The sequence below is a fragment of the Hakea prostrata genome, unplaced genomic scaffold (assembly GCF_041222555.1).
Source record: "Hakea prostrata isolate BN-2017 unplaced genomic scaffold, UWA_Hpros_2 contig_10, whole genome shotgun sequence".
Taxonomy (NCBI): domain Eukaryota; kingdom Viridiplantae; phylum Streptophyta; class Magnoliopsida; order Proteales; family Proteaceae; genus Hakea; species Hakea prostrata.
In genome coordinates, this window is record NW_028291129.1 from 88,919 (window position 1) to 109,954 (window position 21,036).

General features: G+C 38.4%; 1 protein-coding gene and 1 non-coding gene across 2 annotated transcripts; one reads left to right on the forward strand and one right to left on the reverse strand.

The window, feature by feature from the left end:
• The first annotated feature begins 15,384 nt into the window (after positions 1 to 15,384).
• On the forward strand, positions 15,385 to 17,039 carry LOC148999412 (uncharacterized). The gene has a single exon (XM_089141164.1). The coding sequence runs from the start codon at positions 15,714 to 15,716 to the stop codon at positions 17,037 to 17,039; it is 1,326 nt and encodes a 441-aa protein (XP_088997290.1). The 5' UTR covers positions 15,385 to 15,713.
• Positions 17,040 to 19,832: 2,793 nt separating this feature from the next.
• Positions 19,833 to 19,905, reverse strand: TRNAR-UCU (transfer RNA arginine (anticodon UCU)). Its single transcript has one exon. It is a non-coding gene; the product is annotated as a tRNA-Arg (tRNA).
• Positions 19,906 to 21,036: the final 1,131 nt, after the last annotated feature.

The following is a 21,036-nucleotide window of genomic DNA, read 5'->3' on the forward strand; positions in this document are numbered from 1 at the left end:
TGAAGCAGTGCTTTACACATGAAGATAAAATTCCCGACCACAGAAGGAATTGGTGAATGTACGGCCGACCAGTGATCTAGCTGACAAAGCTACAACAATTACATGCGAAAGAAGGCAAGAACGAACTCAACAATGACTATTGAAGTCAAGGACGACCGAGATGAAGAGACTTTGCAAAGGGCCAAACCTGTTGAAAAACTTGAAAGAATCCACCTCAATCCCGACCAAAAAGACCGAGCCACCATGATCAAATCAAAGCAAGAAGCAGATTTCAAATCCAAGCTCACAGAGTTTTTAAAGAAAAATTCTAACATGTTTGCTTGGTCGGCAGAAGATATGCCAGGGATCGACAGAAAGGTGGCTAAACACAAACTATGTATCGATCCATAGGCAATTCCAATGGTACAAAAAAGAAGGAATTTCATTATTAAGAAACATGAAGCCATTCGAACGAGGTGCGAAACTAAGACAATCTGGTTTTATAAAGCACTGATCACCCAACATGGTTGGCCAACGTGGTGATGGTCAAGAAGGCAAACGGGAAGTGGCGAATGTGTACATATTACACAGATCTTAACAAAGCCTGTCCAAAGGATTATTATCCACTCCCAAGAATTGATCTTCTCATAGATGCAACTGCTGGACATGAGATGCTCAGTTTTATGGATGCTTATTTGGGGTACAACAGATCCTAATGCATCCAGACGATGAGAAGCACATAGCATTCATGACTGACAGGGATAGATATTACTATAAGGTAATGCCATTTGGTCTCAAAAATGTGGGAGCAACCTACCAAAGGGTGGTAAATAAAATCTTCACAAACCAAATTGGTCAGAATATGGAGGTGTATGTAGATGATATGCTAGTGAAAAGCATCTCAAAGAGAGACCATTTGACTGACCTAGCAAAAGTATTTGAAGTACTTCAAAAATATAGGATGAAGCTTAACCCTAAAAAATGTGCTTTCGGAGTATCTTCTAGAAAATTCCTCGAATTTATGGTGTCTCAAAGGGGAATTGAAGCCAACCCGGAGAAGATAAAAGCAATCCTGGACATGAAACCACCAAGAAACATCAAGGAAGTCCAGTGTTTGACTGGTCAGGTAGCAGTGCTGAATAGATTTATTTCCCGATCAGGGGAAAAATGTATGCCTTTCGTTAAAGCATTAAAGCAAGTAGTCAATCAAAAAGGCGATATCTAGAATCATGAGTGCTAGGGCGCATTTGAAGAATTAAAAGAAAATTTGTCCCGACTACCGTTGCTCATAATGTCGACCAACAAGAAGGAGCTACAATTATACTTGGCCGCATCATCAGTCACAGTTAGTGCAGTACTCGTTCAAGAAGAAGGTAATATATAAAAACCTGTCTATTATGTTAGTCATGTTTTAAATGATGCAGAAACTCGCTACCCAAAGGTGGATAAACAAGCATAGCACTAGTCATGGCGGCCAAAAAGCTCCGTCCGTACTTCCAATCTCACCCCATTGCAGTGATGACAAATTTACCCCTGAAAAAGATTCTTCACCTACTAGACTTGGCAGGGAGATTGGTGACCTAGGCGGTAGAATTGAGTGAACATCAAATAGATTTCAAGCCCCGACCAAGTATCAAAGCTCAATCCCTGGCAGATTTTATTATTGAAACACAGGAGTCAAACCAGAATGATATCGAGCCAGTTACTGAATCAATTAAAAGATGGACTTTGTTTGTGGATGGATCCAGCAATTCGCAAGGGAGTAGAGGGGGTCTATTAATGAAAAGCCCAAGGGGGATTTGAAATAAAATATGCCCTTCACTTCAAATTTAAAGCTTCTAACAACGAAGCCGAATACGAAGCCATGTTAGCAGGCTTAAGAATGGCCAAAGCTCTAAACATCCAACATCTAGAAATCAAAAGCGACTCACAACTGATTGTAAATCAAGTAAAAGGAGTCTACGGAGCAAAAGAAAGAAGAATGGAGAAATATCTTAACCTGGTCGACAATTACAAACAATACTTCCAAGATTTGAAAATTACTCAAGTACTAAGAGCAGAGAACGACCAGGTAGACTCGTTATCTCACTTAGCCATGGGAGGCATGAATGTTGGAGCACCAGTGGTCTGCTTGGAAGAAATGGCAAGCCCTAGTATAAACATGGTTGACCACATGCAGATATCAACCGAACAAGGGTGGATGGAGCCGATCATACATTACTTCGAGAACGATCAGCTCCCCGAAGAAAAAAAATCTATCTGAACAATACAACAAAGAGCAGCTCAATTCACGGTCAGAGATGGCCTACTATACAAGAGATCTTTGACCCGACCACTCCTGAGATGCTTGGGCCCACTAGAAGCAACCAAAGTTCTGAGATAAGTATACGAAGGGATTTGCAGTGCTCACGTAGGAGCCCGGACACTGTCCAATACAATTATATGCCAAGGTTTTTATTGGCCAACCTTGGAAGAAGATTCAAAAGACTTTGTGAAGAGATGCGACAAGTGCCAGGCACACGCAAAGGTCTCTCACCCACCTGCGGTCCCTCTGACCTCAGTTTTGTCTCTGATACCCTTCGCTAGATGGGGAATAGATTTGGTAGGGAAATTACCAAAAGCATCAGGAGGATGAGAATACTTGGTGGTGGCGGTGGACTATTTTACAAAATGGGTAGAAGCAGAACCCCTAGCAACCATTAATACCGAACACATGAAACACTTCATCAAGCACAACATATTATGCAGGTATGGAATTCCAAAGATTTTGTTGACCGAACAAGGAAAATAATTTGAGAATGCAGCCTTCACAACATTTTGTAAAGAGCAAGGGATCAAACACAAATTCTCATCAGTAGCTTATCCCCGCAGTAATGACCAAGTCGAGGTTACAAACAGGACTATGCTCGATGGGCTCAAGAAGAGGCTCGACCAGCTTAAAGGAAGATGGGTGGACGAATTACCCAATGTACTGTGGTCGTACCGAACAACTCCTAGAACAACCACTGGAGAATCACCATTCCGTCTAGCTTACGGTGCGAAGCAAGAGTCCCAAGTGGAAATTCAAGTCGGGCCACTTCAAGAAAAAGAATTCGAAGAAGAAGCAAGCATCGAAGGAATGCAAACTAGTTTGGATCTAATCGATGAAATAAGGGACAAAGCCCAATTTCGACTTGAAGAATATCAGCGAAGAATTGCAACATATTACAATGCCAAGGTTCGGAATGAACAATACTTCCCCTGTGAACTTGTACTTCGTTGAACGACGGATTCAAGCCCAACCAATCAAGGGAAATTATCCCCAAATTGGGAGGGACCATACATAGTCATACGACAAGTTGCCTCAGGAGCGTATCATTTACAAGATTTGGAAATAAACGACGGGATCTCTCGATCATGGAATTCAAACAACCTCCAAAAATACTATCAATGATCATAGTTACCACGAACATCACAAATACTTCAAATTTTATTATTTAAATTTTGTTATTTATTTCAATTTTGTTATTTACTTCAATATATAGTCACTAGGGGAGATTTCTAACCCCAATACTTCAAATTTTACTTCATCAAATAAATGAAGACGATCATATTATTTGGTACACAATCTTATGTCAATTTGATTGATTGGACAGAAAAGACCTAAGATACTTAGGCATCCCTAAGTTACTTAGACAGAAAAGACCTAAGATACTTAGGCAGAAAGACCTAAGTTATTTAGGCAAAAAAGACCTAAGATTCTTAGGCAGAAAAGACCTAAGATACTTAGGCAGAAAGACCCAAGATACTTGGGCAAAAAAGACCTAAGATACTTAGGCAGAAAGACCTAAGATACCTAGGCAGAAAAGACCTAAAATAATTAGGCAGAAAGACCTAAGGTACTTAGACAGAAAAGACCTAAGATTCTTAGGCAGAAAAGACCTAAGATTCTTAGGTAGAAAATACCTAAGATTCTTAGGCAGAAAAGCCCTAAAATTCCTTAGGCATGAAAACTTAAACAAATTTTTCATCATACTCAAGTTATCATGCCCGGGGGGTAGTTGGTTATAACCGAGCAGTTGTTGATGAACAATTTCTTGACCTTATGACCAAACAAACCTTTACCGAACAATATGCTTCTTGAATGATGAACAGACATTTTATATGACCGAACATATATGCACCGAGCAGTATGCCTAGCAACGTTGTGTGGTTGCATGCCACCAACGAGCAACATATAAGCTACTGAACAAAGATACGTCACACGACAAAGATAGCAAGGTACTTGGATAAGAAAAAGATTCATTGTTTAAATCTGCCACAGTCAGAAGAAATAAATAAAAAGCATCCAAAGATTAAATCTCCAAAGACTTCTGGTCGGCATCTGCTGCATTAGTGGGGGACCCACGGTTCCGAACAAAGTTAATTGAAGCAATGTACATCACCTCATAGTACCGAACATAGGTACTACGTTCATCAAAATAAAATACAAGATATTGTTTATCAAAACATAAGCAAGAACAAACTATTGTATCAAAATAAATACAAGACATTGTTCATATTGCCATAGGCAAGAAAAGAGTAAAGATAAATCACAAGACATCTTGATCGGCTAACTTCTGGTCAGCATCCGGATGACTCGAGGAAGCACTGGCTTCAGACTCCTCCTCAAGGGCCCGGCTCCCAATTGGAGTCAAGAAAATCCGGACATCAACCTCCTTCGGTAGGTGAAAAGTTTTCTTACCAATCGCCCAAGATGGACAGGGAAGCTTAAGATCGTCATAGATGCTTGGATCAACAAATTTCTGCAACTGCTCAAGGTCGACCTCTAGAAACTTTTCGATGATGCTCGAGTACGCATGTAAAACCCAGCCCTATCCTTGACCCGGAAACCTTGTTATTTGTAGGTCCAGTGACCCGAAGTAAAGTAAGAAGTCAGCTTTGAGCCATCCCAGTGGAGGACTTGTTGTCTGGCTTTGAATCCATGAGAGTTGATGATGAAGTTCTATTTATGGAAACCGAATCTTGATGAAGATCGGATTAGTTGATGGACTTGGAGTGCTCTCTATCATGGTTTGAAGGCATTTCTACCTATTAGGTAAGTCACTTGATATGTGTGCAAAACCCCTTTAGGATTGGATTTGATCTGGGTCTTCAATTCTCTCGTTTAGGAGTTGTTTGAACCGATTGGTCGATCGATTGGTCGATCGGACCAATCGACCAATCCACTCGACCAATGGGTGCTGTCTTTGGCAATTAGGTCTTGCTTGCTCTATTTAAGTCCAATCTCGAGTCTACTTCGTATTTGCTGCCTCCAAACTCTTTGGAACGAACCAAAGACCTCTGCAAGTCATCTCCCTTGCATCCTTGGTGATTTTCTTGACGGATCTTCGTCAAAACTCTTCCTTTTGCATCAAAGGTATGTCTACACTCTCTTCTTCTCCTCCATCTCTGTTTTTCTTTCCTTTTTGAGTTGAGACAGTGAGAGGAGATGCTGCATTCTCTGTTGCAAACATCTCTGGACTTGTCTCTCATGATCTTCCTAAGGATTAATGGCTAAAACAATGATCTTAACCATGATCATTGCAAGCTTTTGAAGGAATCATGATCAAACCATGATCTAGTCTTTGTTTAACTTTTGATTTGAATTCTGATCTCCTTGGATCTTCTATATTGATCATGTTAGTAGTCAATTGCTGTGTTTTCTTTTCATGATCCATGATCTATCAATCTCTAGTTGTTTCTCTTCTACCATACCATGTTTTCTTCATGAATCATGATAGTTACATATATGGTAGGTTTTGTTTCCTTATTTAGATTTATGCTCTTAGGTCTATTTTCTTGAAGATCTAAGTATGCTTTTCATGATACCTTTACCTGAAGCAATGATCCATTCTCCTATTGTTCTTGTCTTTGATTTCTATCTTGAATTCTTCAAGATCCATGATTGATCTAATTATGGTAACTTTTTGTTTCCTAATTTGGATCTTGATGACTTGATTTGATTAGTGTTTTGAGACCCCCTATATGTTAGGATACTACTAATGTAGTTTACCCCTTGATTAGTACCCTTTTGAACCACCAAATTCGGATTTTATATCTTAAAACTCTGTTTTTTTTAGGCTACTGTCTGCATTGGTTGACTGATTGGTCGACTGGACCAGTCGACCAATCCACTCGACCAATGAGTACAAAGAACTCCGCAATTGGTCCGTGTTGGATGTTTTGGTATCTTTTCTGTTAGGGATCTTTCCTAATATGTTGTATACACTTGTTTAGGACCTTCTTCTCAAGTTTGTCAAGATCTTACTTGATTTCTTAGGATTCCTTTGCGAGTTATAAAAGGTAAGGATGGTTATTTCCTTAATTACATAGATAGCATGAATCTAGTTTCTATATTTGAATATCATTGATTTGTTTCCTTAATTAGATTCTTACAATGATATACTACTGTTGCATAATCTTGATTACAGTAGCATTACTTGTTTATGATTAATTGATTCATGTATGATTTACTTACCAATTATATACAAGTTGATTGTAATTATTGATTTCTTTCCATATATGAAGTTACCATATATGTGATGATATGAATTGATGCATGTGTATGCTTAAGTATGGTTTGGAAAGGAGAGGTGTCCTTTTGACACTTTTGTCCTTGGACTACTACGGGAATATTATGGGATGTTTCCGGAGATGCCCTCTGGACACCTTCCTAAACCGTTGGATGACATATTTAGGACTGTCTAGTAGTGTTTGGCTAGGATGTCCCGTTATGTCGACCCTAATCGGAGGGGTATTGAGACCGAACGACCCGTGGTAGCAATGGGGATTCATGGGCGCTCAAGACCGGTAACCAACCCGTGAGAGGACAGGAATCACATTGTGGGGGCCATTTATTGGTAGGGTTGCATATGGATAGACTTGGGCTCACGGGCGCTAAAGACCGGTAACCAACCCGTGAGAGGACGTGAGAGCTTCCCGTTTACCATATGTGGATGACCAGTAGGGTTGATGAGTCCGTAGTCAGGGACTATGAGGACTCGAGTGTGAAGGATACCGGAAAGGATCGTCAGGGGCGAGGAATGGACGTATCTGGACCTGACTTGATGTAACTAAGTAGAAGACTTGCATTTGGCTAGGCTTTACCCTGACATGCGCCGGTACTTAGACCAATGGTGATGTGAGAGAGTGGTGACCTATACCCCCAGCCATGGAATGTCCCGAGGGATGCCGGACCCATTACCAACTGATGATGAGTGATTGAGACCTTCCTAAAGAAGTACGGTGCTATGACTTAAAGCATGTCTGCCAATAGAGACCAGCATACATAGAGTTAGATTCATTCATTCATTGTTTGTCTCATACCATATTGCATTTATGTTTGTTCTGAAATCCTGCCATTTATGTTATTATGGATTTAACTGCCTTACTGAGTTTCTTTGAAACTCATTCCTTTATTGTATAATGTTTGTTAGACTATTCTACAGGTGCTTCGAATATTATGACGGCCCCTATGAAGAAGCGCAAGGAGAAGAGGCATATCTCCAGGAAGGTGATTGTGGTTACAACAATTACACTGAAGATCCCGCGAGTGGTTATGCTCCGTACGATGCTTAGTCCGACCATTGAGTGGAAGCGCCCTTGTGCTGTTTATGAGATTTATACTTATAGGGATGTTGTCTATAAAGTTGAGAACAATTTAGTTACCCATTGTACCTGCTACTGGGATTAGATTCTGTCTTGCTTATTCTCTTTTAGAACTACTTTTCCGCTGGTTGTAGAGTGGGATTTTGCCTCACTTTACTTATCTGTCTTAGACACTGACTATATCTAGTACTCTGATTTATATATGATTCATTCTTTCCTTATTTGGATCTATGGTTTATCTTCCGCACTTTTATTATTATTGTTCATGATTATGTTATTGTTTATGTGGGAGGTTGATTACTCGATACCTGATCTTCGGGCTGTGGATCACACTCTCGGGTATGCTAGATAGGGTACCGGCTGGGAGGATGTGACAACGCAAGCCGCCGACCATACCTAAATCCCGGGGCTGCAACCTTGGCAACGAATTCCCTACATCCCTTGGTGCGAACCCACATCCGAATCACCTCTTGCCTTAAGTCATTGGAAAGGTTCTCAAAGGAAGCCGGGCAAGCTTGAGCAAGTTGGTCGGTCAAATCCTTAACAAATTGTTACTTTTCCATTTTCTCTTGCTCGGTCTTCGCAAGTGCTGTCTTTATCTTCCAGCGATTTCTTAAGTCTCTCCATTTCAAGCTCAAGGGCAGAGACTCGCTCCACGGCAGACTTAGCACGAGCATCAGAGGTCGCCTTCTCCTCCTGTAGAGCAGCCTTCTCGCCGACCAGACTTTCCAACTGGACACTCATGTCCTTGATTTTATCATCAAGTTGATGGATGGTGGATTGATCTCTCTCGAGCGCTTCCAAATTGCCTCCCCAAGCTTGAGTCAAGGCACATAGCAACTTGCCAAGAGATAGAAGGTAATTACAAATCACAACGAAGAATCGCGCGGGAAAGCCAATCTTTTGTAAAGGCATATACCTGGTCATAATATCTTGTGTTCGGGAGGGACCAATTTTTTGAAGAAATTGCTGATCGGCAGATAGTAAAGCTTCCAGCAACCATTCCTTGGCCACTTCGGTACCATCTTGTTATTATTTACAACATAAGAACCGAGCTTGAGCGACCTAGTTATTGGAGGATCAGAACACTGAGTGCTCGGCGATGCTGTAGGAGGAGAGGATGGAGAAGCATCCAAATTTCCTCCCAAGCCAGAAACAACCGACGAGGAAACCTTTTTCTTGCTCGGTCAAGGAGGCAAATTAGAAACGCCTGATGACCTTTTTGCAGCCAAAGATGATGAAACTTGCTTGTTTTTATCAAACCAAATACGGTCAAGCTTGGTAGGGACTCTGGCCTCCGCATCTTCCATCTCTTCGTCAACTGCTCAAGACATGCCGTTGGATTAAGCAACACTGGAGAAACAAACAAAGATTAGTTCCAACCAAAGGATGATGATTACAAATGAAGACAAACAGAATAATATAAAACATCACTTACCAGGAAGGAACCTCCAATGACGAAGCACATTGGGTATTCCGGACAATGGTTCTTATCTTGAGAAGGAAGCCAAAGAATCTTCTCCCAACCACGCTCCTCGGCTCGGAAAGAACGGGGAAGTTATTGGAACCTGTAGTTGGTCCACGAACCCAGTAGATAGGGAAGGAAGGTTTTGAGGGTGGTCAAACAAAGAAATATTTAGGACGCCATCCCTTGGTGTTGGACGGGAGGGTCCCTTTCCCAACAAAGTTTCCTTCCCAACCACATTGAGAAGTGGTGCATTTGGAAAGGTAAAACCAGCCATCATGTTCTAGCTTCTTCGCCATGAAGAAGTGAAGAAACAAGGGTAAGGTTGGTCGGACTCCAACTCTTTCTCCCCGATGTAATCCCTAGAAGCAAATGACGTTGCGCCAACTATTGGGCACAAACATCCCTGGACACATTTGAGAATGTATCATTATTTCCCTAAACAAACTATGGACGGGAAGGCGAAAACCGTTCTTTAAAGCATCTTCGTATAGAGTGAATTCTCTTGGACGGGGAGTGTTTGCCAACTCATCACCGGGTCGGGACGCAAATGATGTGATCAAAAGGAATCTCATATTTTTACGAAGGTAATCTAGTCATTCCTCCGTCATAAGAGATGGTAAAAGTCGGGACCAGAAGAGTAGGGGTTGTAGTCTATGTGGTCGGGAGTCAAATCCTTGATTTGTTCGAGTTTATATTCCTCAAGGGTAAGGCTGTCTTTCCATCTTTTTTGGTTTGCCTTAAAACGTGCCTGGGCACTCATAGATTCCCTAGCAGCCTCAGGGCGGGGATTGATATTGACCTCCTCCCCATCGTTACTAGATGGTTCCCGGCTAGATAAACTTACGGAAGGGTCTTCGGACCAGTCATCTGATTCATGTTCAGAGTTTACGTTATGGTCGGGTTCTCATGTCATCTATGTAAACCGAAGCTGAAGGTCTTCCATCCCTAAAAGTCTCTCTATGCCCAGAGGTTTTAGAAGTTCTTTTTACTATAACCATGGTCTTCTAAGACTAAAGGGGACGATCATTACAAAAGAATAAGAAGCCATAGATGAAGACAAAGGAAAGAAAAAAGAAAAGATGTGCATAAGGTTCTATGAAGTAGAACTATACAACTACACTACAAAATAACGAATGCAGAAGAGAAAGCAATAGAGAGTTACTTGTTTGAGGATCGACTGGAGAGATTGGAGAAGTAAAGCAAGGTGAATATAAGAAGAAACTTCAAAAAGGAATCGCAGCTTTCGTTTCTCCACAATCGCAGCAAGGAAAGGTAGAGAAGAAATTAACCAAGGAGAGAAGAAGGAAGAAGAAAGAGATATTTATAAATGCAAAGATTCCAATCTAATAGTCTTGGGAAAGCACCTGATGAACGATCGTGATACAATCTTTCAAGAATACTCATCCTAGGGCTCTAAAGACGAGCAAGTGGACGGTGGGAGATGAAGAGTCTTTTTGTCATGATGATAGACATTTAATGAGACGCGACAACTATGATATGTGTCAGTCACATACAGACTTCGAAGGTCGTGCTTCGATATATGTGCGCAAATGGCGGCTACTCATAAGTGGGACGTCACAGTTTTCAAAAGAAGGGCTTGATCGGAACGACCAAGTTCCCATGCACGAGAATAATATAATCCCTTGAGTCGAACACATAGTTCTCGACCTCATTGGACTGGGGGCTTATGTTAATGACCAATATGGTAATTCTATACCATCCGGTCTAGCCCGTGAGTATACGATCCAACCACTAGTTCGAGAGGAATTGGTTCGACCATATAGTCTATGTGCGGTCCGACCACAGTCTTAAGAATATCCGATCAAAGGTGTACTTGTACTATACCTCAACCGCCTAGAGAAAGGAGTCGGTAAACAACTCTTCTCAAAGTTATATTCCAAATCAATCTCTAATATCTTACACTATATAAATGCCTTAGGCAGGCATAACAAAGTAAGTATTCATATTCTATGTGATCAAGTACTTGAATTCACTATTGAGTAGTTGTGATCATATCTTATTGGTACCGACTTGCTTGTCGGAGACGTACCTCAACCACCCAAGGTCGAGCATGTCTTTTGCGAGGAACGTGACGAGGGAAGGACGAAGCGGATTCCGTATCAACAGATATTATTTGAAAATCCGATTAACTAAGGGCTTGTTTGGTTACATGAGTCCGGAGATTTCAAACATCTAGAGTTTTCAAATCTATAGATTTCAAATCTATGGAGTTATAATTTATAAAATTAGATGTTTGATTGTGGAATGAAATATGTGGATTCATCCTAAAAAACTACTTGATCAACGTGGTTTTTGTGAATGTGCAAATGTATAGCTTTTTTGAAATCTCTAAATTTCACCTCTTACCCATAAATCTACAGATTCACGTTTTTAGTGTAAAAAGGTGAATCTCTAGATTTCATGAATCTAGAAATTTTTACAACCAAACGGGTATAATTCTCAGATTCATGAATCCAGAGATTTCAAATCTCTAAACTCATGTAACCAAATAGGCCCTAAACAAATTCAAATTCGATTATAAATTACACATCTGACGGATATCGAATTCAAATTTTGATAATTTGTTTAATAATTGAATTTGAATTCAGATATTACCATATCCAAGCCGAATTTGATCTATTTACATCCCTACATGTTTCTTTTGAGGTTTGAGGCTCTCTTTATAAATAAGTATTACGTGATTTACTAGTGATTTAATAGTCATAGTTCATTTAGGTAGGTTATGGTTCTCTTTCACGAAAGGGAAATTATGCGTAGGATCGTCCAATTTAGGGCGTGTGTTTAATTTAGTTGTCACTCATAATATGGGTCTTCTTTCTTGGTTAGGGATTTGGCTATCTGTATCAGATATGGATTTGATTTCAATATTAATACATTATTAAGGGAAAACTGAAATCTCAATCCAATAAGATATATTGGATTTGCTCTGAATTCATTCAAATTTTTATTGTTTTTACCATTCCATCTTGGGCGAAGCCAATAGATTTTATGAATTTCTAAAACCATGCTCTTAAGGGCCTGATTGGTTAGGGCCTGTTTGGTTACATGAGTCTGGAGATTTCAAATATCTAGAGATTTCAAATCTATAAACTTCAAATCTATGGAGTCATAATTTATAAAATTAAGTGTTTGGTTGTGGAATGAAATCTGTGAATTCATCTTAAAAAACTATTTGATCGACGTGATTTTTGTGAATGTGCAAATGTATAGCTTTTTTGAAATCTCTGGATTTCACCCCTTACCCATAAATCTACAGATTCACGTTTTTAGTGTAAAAAGGTGAATCTATAGAATTCATGAATCTAGAGATTTATACAACCAAACGGGTATAATTATCAGATTCATGAATCCAGAGATTTGAATTCTCTAGATTTACAAATAGGAGATTTATGCTCGTTTGGTCGTGAATCCCTGGATTCATGAATTCTAGGGATTCACCTTTTTACACTAAAAACATGAATCTGTAGATTTATGGGTATGAGGTGAAGTCCAGAGATTTCACCCCTACTATAAAAGCACTAAACATTTGAACCATGACTCCATAGATATTATTTCAGGATAAATTTACAGATTTCATTCCAAAGATTCAGGCCTAACCAAACAGTTAATTTTAACCATGACTCCATAAATTTGAAATCTATAGATTTGAAATCTCTAGATTTTGAAATCTCCAGACTCAAGTAACCAAACAGACCCTAAATGAGTCTCGAGATTTCAAATATCTAGAAATTTCAAATCTATGGAGTCATAATTCATAAAATTAATTGTTTGGTTAATCGAACATGTGGATGAAATCGTGGGATTCATCTGTAATTTTTGTGAATACAAAAATGTTTAGCATTTTTATAGTAGGGATGAAATCTCTAGATTTCACCTCATACCCATAAATCTACATATTTACGTTTTTAGTGTAAAAGGATGAATCTCTAGATTTCATGAATTCAGGGATTTTCACAACCAAACGGGTATAAATCTCGCATTCATGAATCTAAAGATTTCAAATCTCTGAATTCATATAACCAAACAGGCCCTTACATGAGTTTGGAGATTTCAAATATCTAGAGATTTCAAATCTATAGATTTCAAATTTGTGGAGTCATAATTTATAAAATTAAATGTTTGGTTGTGGAATGAAATCTATGGATTCATCCTAAAAAACTATTTGATCGACGTGATTTTTATGAATGTGTAGGGCCTGTTTCGTTACATAAATCTAGAGATTTCAAATCTTTTGATTCATGAATCTGAGAATTATACCCGTTTGGTTGTAAAAATCTCTAGATTCATGAATTCTATAGATTCACCTTTTTACACTAAAAACGTAAATCTGTAGATTTATGAGTAAGGAATGAAATCCAGAGATTTCAAAAAAGCTATACATTTGCACATTCACAAAAATCAACGTCGATCAAATATTTTTTAGGATGAATCCACAGATTTCATTCCACAACCAAACACTTAATTTTATAAATTATGACTCCATAGATTTGAAGTCTATAGATTTGAAATCTTTAGATATTTGAAATCTTTAGACTCATGTAACCAAACAGGCCCTAAATGTATAGCTTTTTTGAAATCTCTGGATTTCACCCCTTACCCATAAATCTACAAATTCATGTTTTTAGTGTAAAAATATGAATATCTAGATTTCATGAATCTAGAGATTTTTACAACCAAACAGGTATAATTCTCAAATTCATGAATCTAGAGATTTGAAATCTCTAAATTCATGTAACCAAACAGGCATTAGTATATGGTATACAATTCAAAAGAATCCTAAAATTGTTGTAGGTTTTACTGCTTTTTTTTTTCTGATGATTGGTTTTACTATTAAAACCCAAACCCGAAAACAATGAAAATTCATTAATCCACATCAATTCAAATAAAATACGCAGAAAAGTATCAAGAGGATATTCTAACAAATGGTTAAAACCCCTAAAATACAATTTATGATTTAATTTTTTTTTTTATTTTTTTTTGAATTGTTCCGAAATGAAAAGTAAGGTGAGAGAAAATATAGAGAGACCGAAGTTCGAATTTAGAACTTTTATAATAGGGATAATTACTATTGACCCCCTGTACTTTGATTTTATTACTATTGTATCCCCTGTACTTTTCAAAATTACTAATCCAACCTTCAACTTTGTTTATAATTACTATTGTCCCCTACCGTTAAGTTCTAACTGATGATGTGGTATCTTTATATTTTCTCAAAAACCCCAAAATACCCTTATACTTATCTTTTATTTATTTACCTTTTTGTCAAGTTACAGTAGTACCCTTAATTAATTGTGGACAAAAAAAATAACTATAATCCGTTTTATTTTCCAAAAAAAAATAATAATAAATAACACCACCAAATAAATAAAGAATGATTGAATAAAACTCAAATAGAAACCGAAGAGGAAGGAAAATCAAATTCAACTCAAATTGGAAACTGAATATCACCTAAAAATTTTTCAGAATAAATGAAGTTTAGTGAGGGTGGGAAACCAAATTGGATTTGGATTTTGCCCATTTCATTAATTCAAAATAAATGAAATTTAGGGTAAAATTGACATTTAATCTGGTTTTATAAATGGGGGAAGCATCGTCTTTTGATTTCTTAATTTTAATGAAGGACAAATTAGACATTACATATTCAAATTTAACGGCAACTTAACTCCATTATAAGGAAGGGGGCAACAGTAATTTCATAAAGAACAGGGTTTTATTAGTAATAAAATCAAACTACAGGGAGGCAACAGTAATTATCCCTTTATAATATATAATTCAATTCGTTACTATCTTTACTCTCTGAATCCCAAACAAGGGTAGGACAGTCATTTCACTCTATGACCATTGAAGAGAATTTTTTTTTTTTTTTTTTTTTTTTAGAGACTAATGAACAAGCAAGGGGCCGGTGAAGATTTGGATCCAGAAACTTTGTCTTATACTATACTTTCCATTTGCATTATTATTTTTTTTTATTATTATTATTTTTTTTTATTTTTTTTTTTTTTAATTTAGATTCATAACTTCAATTCTTTCCATCTTAAAAGGATTCTAATTTGGAGGTGAGACTCAGTGGATCTTAAACACATTGGACAGCTTTTTTAATCCTGTGGATTCCACCCAACTCAAAACCATGGGCAGTGGGGTGACCACATTTCCTCCAGCCAGCCATAGCTTTGCCTCTAGTTAAGAACTTAAAACCACTGGCTCTCTCTCTATCTCTCTCTCTCTCACTCTCTCCATCCCACCTCTTTTTTATGAGTCCATCTCCTTCTTCTCTTATCTAACTTGTCCTGGTTTCATTTGGTGTCATCTTACCTACCTTCTTTCCCTTTTGCTTATAATGTGAAATCCCTTCACAGTGTCTCTAAAGATCTGTTCTTTTATCCTGATTTTAGGCTAAAAAAGTTAAAGATCTAGTAAAGGTGGATTACTACATTTAATTTTAAGAAAAAAGTAAAACTTCTAAAATCCTCAACCCACCTAGACGAACTTCTGCAATTGTGGGTTCTCTCAGGGAGATAGATTCTTCTATAGCTCTAGGCCCTTATAGAGGTTCTTGGGTCTTTCAGCTTGAATTAATTTCTCTTTCAGAAGAAGAAAAACTTCCAGTTTCTTACTCATGCCGACCAGTGGAGGGATGTTGCCGGGCATAACGGCTGGAATGCTGGGTTTAGAGATGCCTCTGCAACAGACACAACACAAGCACCAGCAGATGGTGAACTTCTCATCATCTGCAACACCCAAGCAACAGCTACAAACGACATGGAGCGACAACGAAGAAGAAACCGGCGGAGATGGGAAGAAACGAACGCCTCCTTGGCATAGGATGAAATGGACTGACAATATGGTGAAGCTTCTCATCATGATTGTTTTCTACATCGGCGACGAAGGTGGTGGTGGTGGTGGCGGCGGAGGAGGAGGAGAAGTCGCCACCACCACCGACCCTTCGACAAACGGCAAGAGGAAGGCCGGTGGGGTTAAGGGTAAGTGGAAATCGGTTTCCAAGGCCATGATGGACAAGGGTTTCTATGTTTCTCCACAGCAGTGTGAAGACAAGTTCAATGATCTGAACAAGAGGTACAAGAGATTAAACGATGTTCTGGGTAAGGGAGGAATGGCTTGTAAGGTTGTGGAGAACCAGAGCTTACTTGATAAAATGGATAATCTCTCTCCAAAGGTGAAAGAGGAGATGAGAAAATTGCTCAACTCAAAACACCTCTTTTACAGGGAGATGTGCGCTTTCCACACCGCCGCCGCTGGCCATCACTCCTCCGCCGAAGTGTCGGTAGATTCAACCCAACATTCACCGCCTCAGCTTTGTCTCCATTCCTCTGAAAACAATGGCGCTCTCAATAGTCCCAAAATTTGGAATGAAACACAGGGACTGAAGGTGGGTCTGGAAGGAATCCGAAAAGAGGAAGCAGATGAAGAAGATGACGACCAAGATGATGATGAAGAAGAAGACAATGATGATGAAGACGATGACGAGGAAGAAGAAGAAGAGAAGAAGAGACAGAGAAATGGAATGTCAATGTTGTCTTCTTCTACTTCTTCGCCACCAGCTTTGTTGTCATCGCCTGCAATGCAGCAACTAAGTTCGGAATTAATGAGTGTGCTTCAAGATGGGACGAAGAGTAAACGGGAGAAGAGGCAGTGGATGAGCATCAAAATGTTGCAACTGGAAGAGCAGAAAGTGAGTTACGAGTACAAAGCATTCGAGCTGGAGAAGCAGAGATTGAAATGGATCAAGTTTAGGGGGAAGAAAGAGAGAGAGATGAAAAGAACGAAGATCCAGAACGAAAGAATGAAGCTTGAAAATGAGAAAATGGTTCTTCTCCTTCAACATAAAGAAATCGAATTGATTGAACTTCAGAAGCAGAAGAAGCAGCAGCAAGAACAGCAAATTTCAGCCAATAGAAAGCCCGACCCGTCTTGCGTCAGCTGATGATTTCCATTATTCAGTTGCAATTTGTCTGGTTTCTGTTCATTCCTTTCAACTTTTCTTGTATAAACATGTAGTTCTATTACTTTTGTTCAATGTATATAAACAAATCGACAAATAGTCTCGCTTTCATTTCTTATGCTTCGAATTTTGAAGAAATTTCTACCCAAATAAAAAATTGAAAAATAGAATATAAATCTTAGTAATGTGGTTTAAAAACTGAGATGCAATCAATGGATTAAGAAAATAAATTAGGGTGGAATAATGGATTGAAACGAAGAACAGCTTTAACCAAACTAAATGGGATCAGTTATATACATTCCCCATTTCATGAAAGAGCATTGTTAATTTGCTATGAAGCGGTTTGGGTTTTAAAATCCTATTTTTCTTCCCTTTTGAGATACTCAACTACTCAAGTCAAGGTTTGGGAGTCAAATCTCATGGACAAAAGAGATTTTTTTTTTTCTTATAAACTAGATAATGAATTAAGGCAAAAATATCATTCAATTAACATTTTTTATTTGCTTCATAGCACTGCAATATTGTGGTTGAGATTTTTTTAATTATGTAATAAGCTTCATCATTATTCTGCAAAACCTAGTATTTTTTAAAATTTTGGGTGGCTCACCTTTGGTAGAATGCAACAATTGGCGCGAAGATCTTGTGTGTGTCAGCGAAGTCTTTCCGGGGTTGAAAGCTCGCTCCCCCTTTTATCCGTTTGGGAAGGAAGCCCAAGAGAGCGGGGCCTCCGTATCGGTGTCCTATACCCTTAGGCTATCCAGATGCTTACGCTGGATGGAATGCCCTTAGCAGGGCTTCAACTAACAAATCAAAATCCGGGGTTCTAGGTTCTTCGACAAGGTAAGGGCGCATCCGTGAGGCCTACATCTCGTTCCGGGGATCGGAGCAAGGGTTCCCCGTAGTTCTTATTGGAGATGCGAAGGAAAGATCTTCTTTAAGAAAGGAGTTGATCTTTTTCAACAATCGATTGATTGAGGGACCCTAGCCGGTGAAGGAGATAGGTGAGAAGTGGCGATAATGGAGATCACGGCGGTAGCGGCGGAGGATGCAGCGATGGTTGGATATAGAAAAAGAAAGTAGCTCAACGGAAAATAGGGAAGCGGTTAAAAGTAAACTCGGAAAAAACGCCAATTTTTTGTGGAACCATCATATATTTTTTTAGTAATTTTTTGACTAATTCAATCACTTATTCAATGAAACCTAGATTTTGGTTATTTATGGCAGATCTAAGTCATTTTTATATTGGTCCAGATTGAGGTTTAAAGTATCATATATCAGTTGGGTGATTCTAAGAGATGTTTCATTTGTATCATATTGTATGTTAAGTACATAACAAGAAGAGTAAAATTGCATGAAAATCATCAAATTACGTATGGCTCTAGTTAAATTTAAACAAAAAAATAATAGGTAGAACCAACAATAGTCATTCTAATATTCATAAACATTGAAAAAAGTGTTCTATAAAAAAATATTGTTAAAAATGATATTTTCTTTCATGTATCATTGCTTCTAATATTATAAAGAGTGTGGGGAAGTTCAAAGCCATATACACGCCCTTCTTTGCGTTTTAATGTTTTATTTACTATTCAAGAGAGGTTCCTAATCAGAATTAAGAAACAAACACCTCCTAAATAAGTTTCTAACTAAGAACACATGTATTTAACTTCAAATATATGTATAATGTATTTACTTTTAATTATTATCGTTGTTAATAATGTATAAGATACGCTTCTTTGATTGCATGTCTAGCATGGCTAATGCCACCTTCAGTTTTTGTTATTTGACAATGCCTTAAGCAGAAACCTAAAACCATATTGTATGTTCACTAATTAAATGATTTAAAAGTTTGATAAGTTTCTCACTTCGTGGTATATGGTGATGGATAATGCTCAGTGAACTTCCATGTCGTGGACGGTTTTGTCACTGAGACCTTTGCTTCTAGATGTTTGTTTCTCTGTGTAATTCGATAAAACACTAAAATGTTTGATCAATTCTTCTCTTTGGTTTTGGATTTCTGTTTAAACCTTATGTTTGCATGCAGAAAACTTTCTGATTTTTTAGAAGTTTCTTTGAATGAAGTTTTTCTTCTTACTCAAAAAAAAAAAAAAAAAAAAACTGTAAACGATTGCTTATCAATTAGTTCATGTGGAGTGGCCTCAAAAGTAATTTCAAAATTTTGTCCTACTTGGTTAACACCATTTTTAGCCTCCATTGTGGATTGTCATCAAACAGCCTTTCTGTCAGGCAGTTCAATCTCTAAGACACTGATGACGGCTCATGAGGTTGTTTTTTTTTTATTGTCAACTTCGGTTTTTAAGGCTTTGCCCTGACTTATTTGGTGTTCGACCCAGGTCGCACACTTGGCTGTGGTGGGTGAGTTTCCCAGTAGGAATTTTTTGCATCTATAAAGTTTCGATACCGAAACATTGCTTAAGCAGACCAAACTGCTTTTCACTTGGACCGACCCCATTGGTTGAGGTTTATTACTACACGAAAAGTAAGAAGTGAGGCAAGAACCATATCACATGGCCATGAAGTTGTATATGACGAAAACATATGATCATGTTGAATGGGATTTTATAGACCAGGTACTAAGAAAACTAGGATTTCATGCATCCACTTTGGCAGAGTTAATCATGGGAAGCATTAAACCAATGAAATTTAGTTTGTTCGTAGTTTCATCGTTTGAAGTCAAGGTGGATGTAGTTCACACAACATGAAAGAATACCTAGAATTCTTCTGTAAAAGAAATCAAAAAAAAACAAAAAAGACGCACACGCCCGGTGGGACTCGAACCCACAATCGCCTGATTAGAAGTCAGACGCCTTATCCATTAGGCCACGGGCGCTTGTTATTGATAATGATCTATATAGTATTACTTTGAAAGCATGTTGGGTTCGTTTCTGTACCTGGAATCTCCGTAAATGGACCGACTGATGCTGAGGTTTCTGCATTGATTACCGTTCCCCTTTAACTGGTCGACCGTTAGTAAGCCCACCTTGATTGTTGCAGGTGCTTTTGCAAAGAATTGAACCAAGCTGGACGGGGTTTTGCCTTGTAACTAGAAGTCATTCATCGTCTCATCTTAGGGCGCATTTGGTACCGGACCAAAGAAACAATTTTTAACATTATTTCGTTCTTAGAATGTCGAAAAACGCCAAAAAACATTTGGTAGAATAAGCCGTTCTTTCGTTTTCAAAAACGAACTAATCCAATTTTCACATCCTTTTTTTTTTTTTTTCTCATTTTTCAAAACAATAAAACCCAACCAACACCCACCAACCACCCCCCCCTCCCCCCCCCCCTCCCCCCCTCCCCCCCTTTTTTTTTTTTTTTTTTTTTTTTTTTTTTTTTTTTTTCCTCCCCCCCCCCTCCTCCCCACCCAAACAAAAAAAATAAAATTAATTATTTTTTATTAAAAAAAAAAAAAAAAAAAAACAAACAAAACAACACATTAAAAAAAAAACAACAACAAAACCACACCAAAAGGTTTTCAACAATAAAAAAAAAAAGTGTGTAAACACCCCCAAAGCCAACCCTTTTTTTTGGTTATTGGATTGGGGGGCAACAAAAAAAATTAACCCCAAAAAAAAACACAAAAAACCCAAAGGGTTTCGATACGGAAGCCCCCCCAGATATGCACCAGGCGGGTATAACCCGAGTTAATGGGTACCGTCATATTAAACGGGTTACACCCGACCATATCATGATGCAACGTAATCGGGTCCCAGCTGAATGGGGCTCCACATTGCTGTTAGTCGGGAAGGATGCCGATCTTCTATAACCGAAGGCGTAACGTACGCCACAAATATAGCAATCATCCTTATTATAGAAGGTCAACTCGACAGCTGATTGAAGGGGGCTAACGACAAGGGAGCATGATCCGAGGAGAAACATCAGTCCTTGTCAGGCCAACTTACCAAACACGTAAAAGGTAAACACCCGCACTATAAATGCATAGATCTACCCCTCCGGTAAG

Bases quoted from the DNA above. Each gene is read 5' to 3' on its own strand.
- LOC148999412 (XM_089141164.1), top strand. From the start codon at position 15,714: ATGCCGACCAGTGGAGGGATGTTGCCGGGCATAACGGCTGGAATGCTG.